The sequence below is a fragment of the Oculina patagonica genome, chromosome 9 (genome assembly GCF_052425735.1).
Source record: "Oculina patagonica isolate OP01 chromosome 9, crgOcupat, whole genome shotgun sequence".
NCBI lineage: Eukaryota > Metazoa > Cnidaria > Anthozoa > Scleractinia > Oculinidae > Oculina > Oculina patagonica.
The window spans coordinates 2,264,347-2,279,951 of NC_135766.1; the positions used below are offsets into that span (position 1 = coordinate 2,264,347).

Genomic DNA, 15,605 nt, shown 5'->3' on the forward strand with positions numbered 1-15,605 from the left:
CCTACTTTAAATAAGAGGACCTTACACAGATGTGTATTATTAAACTTTAAAATAAGATATTGTGGGGCTTCACAGATACATATCAAATGAAACATCTGATTGCAACTAATTCATCAAGGTGTTGCACGAATTTCTTGTCATCGTTAAGGATCCTAATTAAGTGTTAACTATTGTCATATCGATCGCTCGATAAAATATATACTATTTACAAGGCTAAAAAAATAAAAATTGTAAAACGAAATGTTAAAACCATACGTTTTCGGCTGTTTGCCATCATCACTGTTGCCTGATACAAGCGAGATACATAGAAAATCGTTCTAGATTACATTTCAGTCAGAAATGTGTTGCACGGGATTGTGGCTAACGCTAACAACTAAAAATAAACATATAAAAGTTTTTTATATATTATATAATATCAAAAATGTAAGGTTTGATGTTCCATTGGAAAACACTATTGTGGGTTGAAATATCGAGATGGATTGCTTTTTTAATAAATAAATTCTTGCTTTAACTTAAATATTATATAAATGTAATATAAATATGTAAAAATAAACGTGACCAGGATTATAATAAAGACACATTTTAAGATAACAAACCATAGTGTAACAATGAATACAAGCTTTATGGTACTATTAATCACATATCTCTATATTTTTTGTGTCTCTTAGGAACTTTTTTAACATTCATATTTATAACTGGAATTACACTTTAAAGTGTACGTTTAATTCAGCTACAAAGTTGACGTTAAATATATAAACTATTTACATACATACTGAGATTTACTTAGGGCCCGATTATAAGGCAAATTTCGGCCCGGGCTGGAATTTTGTTGCTATTACATGTAGAATTTCAGCCCGGGCTGAACACTTTTAAAATTAAATAATTATCGTGGCCGCCATTTTCTTTTGTTGAAAACGACTTCTGCGCATCCGCAAGCTCAGTTTCAGCCCGGCCTGAAATTGAAAACGCGATTACATGAGTTTTTTTCAGCCCATTTGCCTGGGCTGAGATTTCAAAAACCGGGCTGGAAATTTCAGCCCGGGCTGTAATTCGGCCCAGGATGAAACTTTCTTCATGTAATCGCAGACGTGCTTTTAAGAAGAATTGTTTTGGAAGCCGGGCTGAAATCTCAACCCGCCAAATTGGGCTGAAATTTCAGCTCGGGCTGAAACTCACCATGTAATCAGGCCCTTAATGAAAAGCCGCGAAGTAAGCAATCATTCGAAAACCGGTGTAAGCAAATCGTATGGCGCGCATTAAATTCTTCACGTGTCAAAAAATGTTACTTCCAGTCAGAAGCCGGCGTATCATGTTTTTTTTTATGACGTGTGAAACGTATCAAGACGCACAAGAAATCTCTTTGCGAAGCTATATATTTTTCCTTTATAGTTGTTATCCCATTGGTTTATCTGTTGATAAGTGCCAATTTATCTTCACTCATCTTCCACCATGTTAACGGAAATATAAACTGGTGTCTAGTTGCTAATTTTACAATTCAGCTATACGGCTTAACAATTTTTTAATAGACATTTGTCAAATTAAAAACAACATCAGGCTTCTAAATTCAGTAATCGCGTCATGTGAACATGCGTTCTAACTAATTTTGTATCATCGGAAATATTTCCCAGTTTTTAAAGAATCTATCTTGTCGGCATTACGCAAGGCACCTGAAAAGACTTTTTGGTGTATAACCAAATATTTCATGTTTGCTTTTTACCTGAGCTGTCAGTTTTTATGAAAAATGGTTCTTTGATGGTGATATCCACTTTTCACACCCTGCTCAGTTTAAAGAGATCCAAGCTATACCTCCAACTGAGGCAAATTAAAACAAATTTCAGGTAAGAACTGGGAAGGAATTAAGTGTCATAGAGTAGACAATTTTCTTTATGAGGCGCATTTTTTTATCTAGTGATTTCAAGCTGCCAACAAGGAAATATCCCAAGCATAGCTAGTCAGGATAGAGACAAGTCATATCAGAATACATTAATGTTTCGTTATTAGATGAATAACTGAGGGTCCGATAAGGGCAATAACAGATGTAACACATTATTGAAAAAAGTAGCCTCATACGCAGTTTTTGGTCGCTCGTCGTGGGGGAGGGGGAGGATTGGTAAAGAGTGAGCTCGATTAACTTTTCAAATTATGTTTTTCTGATTTGCAATTTCATTGCATGAAAATCGCTGGCCTAACGATGAAAGGCATGACAGGCATGATAATAATGAGATACCACCAGGAGCAAGCAGTTAAAACGCTGGCGCTAACTATAAGGAATCAAGAAGATATTAAAGGAATAACTATAGACGGTTTAGAAACTAAATTACTAGAAATTTGCTGATGACACAACTGCTGTCCTATCGGATTTGGATTTAGCGCGAGCTCTGTTTGGATTACTTGCACGTTTTGAGAAAGCTTCTGGACTTAAACTAAATGTAACTAAAACAGAGGCAATGTGGTTGGGTCACTTTATAATTGTGAAAATGAACCACTAGGGGTTACGTGGAAAACATATGTCAAATTTTTAGGAATATATATTACATATGATGTACAAATATTAGTAGAGAAAAATTTTAAGCAGAGGTTAAAAAAAAATTAAGAATACAATAAATTTATGGAAGTCAAGAGGATTATCAATTCACGGCAAAGTAAATATTATTAAAACACTTTTATTCCCAATAATGATCTATCCTAGTTCGGTATTATGTGCTCCTTTCGAAGTCATAAAGGAATTCAACAGTTTAGTTTTCCGATTTTTGTGGAACGGTAACGACAAGGTTATTAGAACTTCAACATATGCTACTTATGACCAAGGTGGCCTCAGAAGGCTAGATTATGAAAAAATGATTAGAGTTAAGGCTAAGCTGGTTAAAACGAGTAGTTGACCCAGATTACTCTGGATTCTGGAAGTCATATCTTAATCGTTTATCTTCTGTTATCAAATTGTTGTTATTCGTGCCACAAAGGTCACCCCTTTCAATACAAAATTGTTGTGCAAAAGTCACGTAGCAATCATAGTCTTTTTTTAGGATGCTCGTTTTTTGTTCAACCTTTTTCAACGCAATTCTCCAACGAACTTTCAACATGCCAAATGCTCGTTCCACTACAGATCGTAGCGCACCGAACTTTAGGTTTTAAACTTTCTCTGCTCCTGAGTCAGGCGTCCTCTGTCCGGGTAGGGTTTCACTAGCCAGTTCGTTAGCGGATAGGCACTGTTGCCAGCTAAAAGGGGCCTTATTTCCATTTTTATTGCCTGTTGGACCACTAAAAATTTGCTCGTTTGCTGCAAGTTCAGAAAAAAACATCATTTCTTTTTAGCGTGCTTGTATTTTTACATAATAAGCCCTTTACAATAAATACTCTTAACCTACTGTTTGATAAACCAGCGCGTTAGTTGCGACCTTTGTAAAGAAACATTAGTTCTTTGATATGAAATTCCGGCGGCCTCAGATCAATAAGGAAATGTTGACATGGCGGGAAAAATGTTGACATGGCGGGAAAATTCCGCGGCCTCACAAAGCAAATGTTGACATGGCGGGAAAATTCGGCGGCCTCAGAAAGCAAACACGCATGGAATGCACCTTTCCCCCTGTAGAATTATCTCGTGTCGTCATGACAACGTCATACGACACGAGACAAAAACCAAATACCGACAGCTGAAGAGATCCACATGGAGGATCGAAACCATGGTCTTGCCTGAACTAAACTATAAAGTGGCATATACAAAACGCAAAATAGTCAACAGACTTACGCGTGAAAGATTTCAAATCTATAATTGAATCATTTCAAATCTAAATTTGAAACATGTGGTGCCAATGCAACGCAACGAACAAGGGAGGTAAAAAAATCCTATACATCGAGCTTTAAAGACAGAGCGCTCGATCAAAATAATGCAAGAATTATAAACTTAACAACACAGAATGTCTCTCTGAAACCAACTTTCAGCTTTTTTTCATAGTAAAGCTGAAACAGTCTCTGGCGAAGCCGGACCAAGATAATCCGTGATAAGGAAATACATCTTGCAACAGTATTAATTAAAATGCCGGGCCCGGCGTCAATAAAATGCAAGTAGTTTACATTTTCACGGAACATTTCAGATCTTATCTTTCCAGGGCAAACATTTTGAGAGCTTAAAGCATATCTTGCAAATAGAATTGAGCCAAAACAAACTGAACTAGCACAACATGTGGCAGAGTACAGATTTAAAGGTGCCATTCAACTCTACAAACGAAAACCATGCAGCGCGGACTAATGACCTCTAGACACTTCCTTGGCCACAATCTCACGGCTTTATTCAATACATTGTGCCTCCAAATAAAAACAGTACCCTCAGAAAGAAGTCAGAAGCAAAGTACTAGAAATAACATCATTGTACGAGGACAAGACTATCATAGCTATAACACCCGCTCCAAGGACATCATTCGAACTACAAAATCTGCTACCAACTGGGGACTTCTTAGATCCTTTAACAGTGTTTGGCTGACTGGAATAAACTGCTGCCAACAAAAAAAATTATTTAGAGATTTAAGAATGTCCTAAGAAAAATAAATGTAAATAGTAAGTATAAGCTAGATAGTTTTTTAACCTTAATGATAATTTATTTTATCGGTGACATAAAATCAGTTCAGCATGAAATTTAAATTTAGATCGGATGGCAGATAAGCAAAGAAGTGCGGGGTACTACAATCATGCCAAAACAAAATAGTTTTGTCATGATATGAACCCCGAATGGTTTAAAACTTAAATGTAATAAAGTGAAGTATTCAATAGCCTTATTGGTTTGGGATTTCATATAATAAATAGTATAAGTGTCATAAAGTTATAGGTTTAAATGCAAAGTGGAACAATATATGACAATTTTATTATATTAACGCAATATGTATTTTTAAGTTATTTTGACTAAGAGGAATGTCATTGCACTCTTCAAGTCACCTGTAAATAGAAACAAAACAAACAAAAATTGTTTATTTTGATGAAATTCTATTTTTCCAGCATGCAGACTGTATATTAAATGGCCTTTTTCAGTGTGTGAAAAAAAAAATGACTGCTTTTCTGTTGGGCTAATGGATTCAATATTTTTTTCCACTTGCTAGATAGCCAAATGAATTTATGATTTTTATTTTTTTTTTGATCTTTCCAGAGAAACATGGGACTTTGGGTAAGCATATAATGGTTTCACCTTGCACAGTCTACCTGGGTCAGGCCAGGAAGAAATCAATTTTCTTTGCACCCTTCCTTTCATTAATCATAATTTTGCAGAAAAAATTTATGTAAGTCTTCATTGAATTTTTTACATTGCTAGCTGTAGTTTAAAATGCTACTGAAGGCCATCCAACAATGAAAATACATGCCTTAAAAAAATGTAAAATTTTATAAAGTAGGCAAATTCTGTAAAAAGTAGATTTTAAAAAATTATATGAATTGTAGAAGGAGGATGGAGTATTGCGAGATCAATAACTACCTGAACTTTTATAATCCATAGTTTACTCACCAGTAGTAGAAAGTTCTCAGTTTGATTAACCTTAAGACCATCCCACAAATACTTTACAAAAAATGCAAAAGAAAGGTAAATATCTGCAAAAAACACACATGAATAATTTAAACTATTCTATTATTAGCGGCCGGTGACATTTCCTCACGCATAAATAATGAAAGGATGCGATTCTAAATGAAGTAGCTTACATAGATGACAAATATAATACATTACATCCCGCGAATAGCACTATGACACTACGCCTCAAAATCTACAAGATCTATCGCCGAGCCGCCAGTGAGTAAGTTAGTATTTTTAGCACTTTATAAATCTTCACATAAACGCCAAAGACAGAGCTTAAGCCAGTCTTCAAAAGAATATAGTACAACGAGGAACGCTTACCTCAAGTGACCTCAGGTCATTAAGTTTCTGTTAGAAATTTTGCGAAAAGCTTCCACCGTTTCTCCTCATTCCATATTCTTCTCCAGTATCGGGAATACAAATAAAGGCGAATACCCTTCGGGACTCGTGATCGCGTCAAGAAGAAAGAACATTGACAAAACTATCCTATAGAACTCGAAATTGCAAAATCACTCCACTAGATCGATCGACGCCATTTTGAAAATGCGCCTGCAATACGGACCGCGGAGAATCCGCAAGCAGGGGGGGGGGGCACAGCTTAAACTCTCCCCAAGCGCCACTCCTTTGTCTGAAAGAAATTACATCCAACCTCGCCAAAAGCAATTAAAATGAAAAGCTGACACGCTATCATAAAGAGCAACACTCAAGCTGGCAAACTTTCTTTTATTTCAAATGCAAATGGTCGTTGAGTAGGAAGCCAACAAACTTTTCAATTGTATTTTTTACTGCCGTACTTTTTCACGAAAAAGTAATAATGGCCATTTTTATAAACACTATTTAAAAAACTACAACTTTGCTCAAAAAGATCCTAAGAGAGAGGTCTATAAAGTTTTCTAGAGAATTTTAAATGTGATCCGTTTGTCACGTGACCGATGACGTAAGTATCTACCAACATGTAATTTCTTGTTACCTCGCATTTAATGCAACGCCAGATACGCACTTGTACCCAGACTCCCATTTTTGAAAATGTGCATAGCTCCCTTAATTTTGATATTTTTTTTCGGTACCTGGGCAGTCCGAAGTGCCTCACACCAAGCTGCAATGACTGCTTTTTTAGTAATAAACTATTTCCGTCACAGTGAGCAAAAACGAACTTCTGAGCAAAGTCACGTGACTAATGGCGTCATCAACCTACGGCTTCTACAAAAAGTAGTTTATGGTAAGAGTTATTTCTATACGAAGTACTACTGCTACTGACTTCAAACTGATCAAGTTATTTGGCATTGACGATTTTTTGGGAAGGTTTTTATTATAATTATATATTGTTTTTATAATTGACAAGCCAAGCAATCTGCGAGGTGCTCGTGGGTGGCACTTGCGATTCTCAGAGATGCATGCAGGCTTTCCCCTCCATTTTTACCCCGCCGGCCCAGCGCTCTCCAGGAAGTCTGTTCGCAGGTTAAGTCAGAATGATTGTACTTAACCCGTGAAATAGTCATTACACTTTTAGATACTATTAGACACTAAGTAAGTTATTTCCATCTTAGCCATATGAGACCCACATGTTCATTAAAAACTGTTTACCCGTTATCACTAACTTTTTAAATTTTTCGGAAAACCGCTAAATTATCCCTCGGACGTACAAGAGGGGGTGGTAAATAAAGGTGACGGGCCTACACGACTCCTACGTTCGTACATTTGTAGCGTACCTTTGCCGTTTTATTTTTAAGTGTCTAGAGGTCATAGTCCGCGCTGCGTGGTTTCCGTTTGTAGAGTTGGATGACACCTCTAAATCTGTACTCTGCCACATGTACTCTGCCAATTGTGCTAGTTAGTTTTTTTGTTAATTATATTTGCAAGATATGCTTTAGGCTCTCAAAATGTTCGCCCTGGAAGGACAAGATCTGAAATGTTCCGTGAAAATGTAAACTACTAAGACACTGACCTAAGACATACATATGGATCGAAAATCCGTAGCCGTCATTGGCTTATTCTAGTACGTAACCATTGGCTCATTCAACAACCAATAGAAAAACAGGCGCGATCGATCCGAATAACGCTCATTAGGGATATATAAACTCCAAACAACACAATTTGCTCATACTGCTCTCAGACCTTCAGTGGCAACTGATGAGATTCAATTAGAATCGAAACTGCAATCTTGCCTCAGTCACTTTGATAAAATATGGCAGATCAAAAGCTTTCAGCAGACGGTTTTGCAGAACTAAACAACCCTGATGAGGAGTTAATGGATACAGGCGATCTTAGTGCCGTGGAGGAAAAAGCTCTCCTTCAAAAAAACCCCGAGGAAGACGGACTCTTGGACGATGAGATTCCATGCGCTCAACGACCAGCCGAGCGAAGTAAAAAGGCCGCCACCAAACAGCCTAAAACCAGCGAGCTAACAGAGCCACAGAGAAACCAGAGGTACGGCGGAGATAGAAAACGGCGCCGTGAAGCTGACCCTAAATCCTCCAACTCCGATGCGAAGAAATCCCGCCAAGAACAAGACATCTACATCTACATCTACATATAATTAGGTCGGTAAAAATCTTAAGATATCACACCAACCGTTAAAAATAAAATGATGTTAAAAATTTAAAAACTAAATAAAACTAATACAATAAAATATTAAAAACTATGACTAACTTAGATTGATGACCACGATTTTTCCACGACGAAAATACGCTATCAAAGAAAAGATGGCAAGCTCGAACACTCCATCGGATTGCTCAAGACGCACCTCGAGAAGGGCACATGCCCTAAGACATTACGTTATAATGCACGGGCTAATATCACGCCCGATGAGGATTTTAAGAACGATATCGGCTCGATAAGAAAGAAAGCGAGAATGCCTGTAGGAGCGTGGTGAGATTTCACACCAGGCGCGTGAAGATAACGATAAGTAGAATGCTCAAATAAGCGAAAGAAAGAAAATTAGCAGTCACTGAACGCAACCGCCGGCTAGAAAAGAAATGGCAAAAGAGAAGTACCGAACTAGCCGAGAGAAATAAGATAAGTGAAGTCGACCATGTGAAAGACTCAAAAAAAGAGAAAAAAAATGAGCCAACAAGTGTTTTTCTGAGCCTTTAGAAATAAGGGGGGAAGATACAAACAAAAAAGATAAAAAACCGGCTACAAGCCAAAAAAGATAAAAAACCGGCTACAAGCATAAAAAGAAAAGAGAGGAGAAGAAATAGAGAGAAAAAACGCTTTCGCAACGCCATTGAGTCACGCAAACAACAAATCAAAAACCTGTCAAATACACAACTGAAGATGAGCAGATTTCATACTATCCCGTGGTCTTAAGTTCATTCCTGTTACGGTCACAAAATAAAATCACATCAGGCGCCAGTTTCTGTGATTTTGATCAATTCGCAAGACGAATGCGCCTACAGTACATCTTAACGGAGAGGAAAGCGAACCTCACCCTTTCCACGTCAAAAGACAACTTATCCACAGGAGAGTTATCGCGTGACAAAAACATTATACTAAGGAAAGCCGATAAGGGATCCACAACTGTCATATGAAAGAGCAGGAAACTTCAAGAGGGTCAAGTTCACTCGAAGATATAAACAACTACCGACCCTTAGAAAAACCTATAGTAGAAAATACGGCCAAAAAAGACCAGCGATTAATTAAATCACTGCTTCTTGAAGGCCACATTGACGATATGACAGCAAAATGGCTCTCCCTAACACCAGACCCTCCTCGTACACCAGTTTTCTATACGCTCACTAAAATTCACAAACCGACACCTGTGGGAGATATAATATCGGGGGTGATGGCCCACAGAACGTATCTCAGCTTTGTCGACCACCTGCTTCAGCCTATAGCACAAAAGCAAGCTTCGTATCTAAAGATACAACAGACTTTATAAACTTTATCGAAAAGACTAAACTGCCTAAAAAAGCCATCCTCGTCTCCTTGGACGTCACTAGTCTTTACACTAACATACCGCAGGAAGAGGGTACCAACACTGTATGCGAGCATACGAAGAATTTCACCAAGGAAACCCTCCCGTTCCGACCAGGTTTTTAAGAGAAATGCTTAGTCGATCCTCAAGAAAACGCGTTCCAAAAGGAAAAGATATCTCCAAACCCATGGAACAGCCAGGGCACGAGGCCGAGCCTCGCAAACCATGGCAAAAAGACGGAAGAGAACCGATTTTGGAAAAATCGACGACGAAGTGGGACACTAGAGAGAAAAATAGAAGACCTAGAGGCAAACAGCTTCACCCTCAACGGTGAAACTCAAAAAAGAATACTTTTGAACGAATGTACAAAGTGAAATTCACAAAAGTGATCCTCGACGTGCGACCACCGAGACGTTCCAGTACACGAATTTCCATTCGTGTCATCCACCAGGCGTATCGAAAGGCTTTGTCAAAGGAGAAGCGTTAAGGCTTCTAGAACAAATTCCTCACCACAAAATGAGGAAAACAAACTTCGCAACACGCCTAAAGAACAGGGGCTACCCAACAGCCGTTGTAGAAAAACACCTCTCAGAGGTAAAATCTGCGAAAGAAAAGCATCACTGGAACAGAAAAACATAACAGCACGAAAGAAAATACTGCCCTTTGTAACGCAATACCACCCGGCGTTGCCCAACCTTAAGAATATACTCATGGGGAAATGGCACCTTATACAGAACCAACCACATACTTTTTTAGAAATATCTTCAAGGAGCCTCCCTAATATCTTATCGCAAAGGAAAATCCCTAAAAGACACGCCATCAAAGCTAACTATAAAGAGACACTATTCTCTTTACGAACCGCAGGAGTCGTGCAGGCCCGTCAACACTTTACACACTGGTGGATGAATGCCACCACCAACAGGATTACTATAAAATGCTTAACCTTTCAGTGGTTTCACTCCCTTCGGAAATTTATATGTATTTGTGTTAATTTTATTTGGCACGTAGAAAGTGCATTATTTATTTTTAATTTTTTTTAATTTTTTCCAGTTTTTTTGAAACGAAATTCACGATTTAGATATTTTTGCATTTCATAAGCATTCTGGCTTGATTTTACATCAATTTCCGTTTTTTTCTGACTTTTTAATAAAAATGGTTAAATCCCAGATGGCGGACCCAAGATGGCGGTTATAATAACGTCACGTGACGTCATGTGGCGTCACAGCCGACAAAAATTATGTCATCTTGTAGAGTACTCAACGGGCTTTCTACTCAGTGCAAAACTTTTTCGCTGCGCCTTAATAGAACGAAAACTCTGTGGGAGAGGTTCCATCCCCCCCCCTTCCTCCCTGTACGATGGTGGGGGTATGACTTTGCTTGTACAACCGAGGGTTAAATAGTCGCTAAATCTTGCTCTGAAAAAATCGCTAAAAATAAGTAGCCGCTAAAAATAGTAACCTTAAGGTATGAGTTACCATTATTTATTACTTCATATTAATCTTTTACGGGTATATTACTTATACGAACCGGTTCAATGACCAACTTCCAGCTGGCCTGTTAGCTTAGTTGGTTACAGCGCTGCACCGGTATCGCATAGGTCAGGCTTTCTTTACACAACTGCATACGTTGCGTCGTAAATAACTGGGACGATATTCTCTACATTCATTTATTCATTCCATAGTTCAAATATACGAGTTTATTATTATTATTTAATGTAATATGTGCTTTAAAATCATGCCAAGAAGGATAAGAGAAGGGCGTATTTGGATTAATATGCAAAACCATTGTAACATAATGCCAATTACATACCCCACTTTTTTTCTCTACTAGTTTCTGCTTAGAGACCCATGTAGCTATTCGTAAACTTTAAATGTCATGCAAAACAATATGTACATCAGTAAACCTCAACTGAACGCTTACACTCAGAGACTGGTCAATAAGTACCGGGGGAAAGCAATTGGAAAATGGGAAAATGTGTTACCCGGACCCTTATTATAGCTCAAAACTGACTGACCCATCCCTGATCGAGGATTAAAAATTACACGAACCATCCCTTTGGATGAACCAGTCATTTGTTCATCGTCTGAAACGGGTTTGAAGTTTTTTATTTGATTTCAGCGTATTATGCGATTCCAATCATACACAACTCTAATTGCCCCTAATGGACACTGCGTTTCCATGCACACCTTCTACTGTTTCTTTACACACAACAAAAGGATGAATGTGTCACTTCTTATGCAAGACTAGAAATTTTCCACATATTTATGTGCAAAGATCGTGGGAGAATTTAGACACAAACAAATGCAATCTTGAAACAGTACGTCAGTTGGGTGGGAAGGGGGGGGGGGGGGGAGAAACGTCTTGCTAAACGTCTCAAAAAGTGGTCATAGCGGTGCCGGGCAACCCAGACTGCGCAGTAGCTATCGAATGGTTGCTAAGGGCGTAGTGAATAGTTTGAGAAAGTTCATTGTTTGTTTTACATGTTTTGGTCTTGACCGTGCACACAACGTAATAGCTATTGCATTTTGATTGCTCCTTTGAAGTTTACCGGACATCAAAACAACAAACAGTAATAGCGGTAACCAGTTTGACAAAAGTAAGGCTTGCGAATTATACTTATTAAAAACATCTCCAATGATTCTAAAGTTATTCACTATGTTTTGTTTGTTAAATGTCAACCGTGACGAATTCTTCGCTTGTTATTCCACGCCGCCAAAACATTATCAGTGACGTGAAACAAAAGTTGAGAAATATGGCTGAAAATGCGAGAACATCTCAGCGGCGTAAACATCAAACGCAGACACCGCCACTATTCGCATTTCACACGCACGCAGTTATTGATATTCAAATATTTCTGAGAAAACAAAACTTTGGTTCGACGTCTTTCTTAGAAACGGCTTGATTGGTAGGGTTTTTTGCAAAATTGTTTGTTTCATAGACTCGCACCGTTTCCAGGCACTGCTATGTCTTCAAAGAAAAGCGCCGACTCCCCCCCCCCCCCCCCCCCCCTGCAGTACGTAATAGTTAATCATTAATAATTATTGCAGAATTCATATTGACAGAAATCGACAACGACTACAAAAGAGTTCACTAGTGAAAGCCTACATGGCTAAGGGCGAATCTATGCAGGCTGGGGAGACGGGTAAAACTGATTTTATGATTACAAGCCGTTTAAGGGGTCCGGGGAATGCTACGCCGGCAAATGTTTATATTTGGGCGTTCTGAAATCACTTGATACATCTAAATTTGCTTACATCGAGAAATTAAAAAAAAAATATACTAATTTATTCCACGGAGGAATTTCTTATAACTATAACAGGTGAAAGTTAATGTATAAATAAACGTACTTTCCCCCTATATGTAGATCGAAACTACCTAACGCACCCCTTTTCTGCCCCGGTTCACTCCCTCTACCTATTGACCAGTTCCTTCAAATTGGGAGCGGTGTCAGACTGTGTCATGGATGAAAGGTAATGTAATACTTCTGTTGAAGACTTATTGGTATTGCTTTGTTCCGATATAGGCTTGTTAGGGTAATTTTTCCCTTCTTGCTTTACTTTTTGTCGTTCGATCAGTTTCTTGTAACTGAATTAATATTCTTTTTTTGACGGGTTTTTAAAATCAGGTTGGGTTTAGTCTATTGAAAACGTTAACGACAGCCATCTTGTTGACGAAGTGAGTGTCTAATATACAACGAGAGAATCTTTATTTTTCTTTTCGATCAAATTTGAGGTTTATAGAGTACACATTGCACCTTTATGTTTGATTTAGTCAGTGCCACAGTAGCGGAGCTGACAGGCATTCGGTGTACCATTTAAGAAATAAACGTGAAAGGAGCCGCAGTTCGTGACTTTAATGTTGATGCTCTTGAAACAACAGTCCCTCAGAAGGTGAAAGCAGACCTTCTTGGTTACACTGCCATCAGCTACTGTAGGATGCCCACCTTTTAACCATCCAGTTCCGTATGTGCCACACCTGCTTGTAGGTGGACACGAAGTGGTCATTCTAGTGCCCGCTGCTCCTTGGAATCGGAACCAACCGGGACCAAGTCGATTGTCACATGCGCTCCCAGAGCCGTAGGTTTCCTTTCTGCTAGCACTGGTCAGACTTTGGTAGTTTTGACATTCTGAGGAACAGAGAACATAGGAGAGGCAATAAAGTCTAGAAATTCAAGTGAGACAACAAATTAAATAGGAAAAGATAACATTAATCCGGGTGACCTGCTGTGTTTGTTTTTGTTTTGTATTTTAGTTCAAAATAAAAGTTCGATTTTCATGGTGATATTACTAATTTTATTCGTAAATATTATCAGTATATGTATGACCCAAAAAAGTACAATTTTCCGATTAGCTCGAAGCTACGTCAACCTGCAAAGTACGGAGGGATGTAAAACAGTGACAGTGAATGTTAATCGGTGGATCACATTTACAGTTGAGGAGGATCTTATGACTATAAAATGCGGCTTAGAATAATCAATTAGGGTTTTTTAATTAGCTCATCTTTTGACTTATAATTTAATAAAAAAAGTATGCATGAATAAAATAAGACGATTAAGATGTCGATGCAAATTTTAGTCAACACCAGAGTCAAAGTTTTATGAACTTGCAATAGGCCACTTTTATTCTATGATTGTACTTGTTTTGTTGATGAAAATGTGTTAAGCAAACGCAACACCCTTCGAACATAACACTTTGTTTTTCACCAAAGCAAATTAACGCTGACGTTTGTTATTTTAAATAGCGGTCCAATGATAAGTGTATCAGTAAACAACGAGAAAAATTGATGTTATTTCTTTTGTTCTTTTGGTCAATCAAGAAATTGTTATAAGAAGCGAAAAACAGAAACAGTCCTGCAGAAATATATTAGTTGCCTCCGTAACAGTTCATTTAGCAGTTACATGTGTGCTTATTGATCAGGCCATTGAAAAGAAGCAAGGCTAGAGCTCTTTTCATGAAAATTATTGTTCTCGGGCTAACTATTTCATGATCTCTGTTGTCATATAAAAGGCAAATAGGAAAAATAAAAGGGTTACAACGAATAGTGTTAAAAATTTGACCAAAAAAACGGCCTCAAAGCGCCTCAAAATACACGTGAATAAGATTATTTTCTTGACATCAATGGTAACCATAGTAACAATAATCCTCTTTTTCATTATTGAATAATGATAAGCATGTCAGGATACAAATTTTTGCAAAAAAAGTTGTATCTTAACATGCTGATCATTATTCAATAAAGTAAAATGTGGGTTACCAGACTCGTTTTTGAGATATAAGTGCTTAAAGGGAAAATGAAGAGTGCTTTTATTAGGTTAATCTGTTGATATGGTAACCAGTGACGTCATGTTCATCAATATGTTGGTGTAAATGCCGGCTGGTATAGCCGACATAATCTGCATCGCACAGATCACATTGGTAATTGTACACAACGCATTGTTGATTTATTAAGGGTGGTTTTGGTTCACGCATCTTGAGATCTTCACCGATTTTACGACTCTTTAGGCGGCCATCTTTTATCTCATGTGGCGTAAAACTTCGAAATTTAAAATGCTCTAACTTAAAGACGGCGAATGCTATCGAGCTAAAAACCTTCAACAAGATATATATTATGCACGTCTTATTGCCATTGAAGGATAGAAACTCAGGTGTCTTGCGATTCTGGGTTTTAGAATTTTGATGACGTCACGTGAAAACCAAGAATAAAAGAACAGAAAAAAATAAAAACAATAATGGTTTCATTGAGGAATATTGGGCTTCACTCATTTTATCAAAAAAGAAAAATAAGATTTTTATAGAGTAGTTGACACTACGTTTATTGTTATTTTGTAAAAGTGCGTCATACGGCTAAGTTATTTGAAAAAATGCCAGTGGAACTGGAACTAAAATGCTCGCAGAGTGATAGTTTACGAATAACCCTCGGGAAAGCACACTATGCAAGGTGTATTATTACTGGTTGTTATATTTATGTATACGCACGAGCTGCCGTGGTAACAGCATCAAAACAAAAGCAGTAGGGTTGCATTTCTAATACACAAAGGAAAAAGTACATCCCACAACCTTGATTCTTGCCACAAAACCTTAATTTGCGAGAACACATTGTCTTCCTGTCTTAGATTCCAAAGCATTAGTGAGTAATGCACCGTTT

General features: G+C 37.8%; 1 protein-coding gene across 1 annotated transcript in view; it reads right to left on the reverse strand.

The window, feature by feature from the left end:
* Positions 1 to 13,231: 13,231 nt before the first annotated feature.
* Positions 13,232 to 15,605, reverse strand: part of LOC144666718 (uncharacterized) — a 37,786-nt gene continuing 35,412 nt past the window's right edge. Inside the window, exon 17 of the mRNA XM_078528099.1 lies at positions 13,232 to 13,590. Within this exon, the coding sequence (XP_078384225.1) occupies positions 13,232 to 13,590 (359 nt within the window). The remainder of the gene's footprint in view (positions 13,591 to 15,605) is intronic.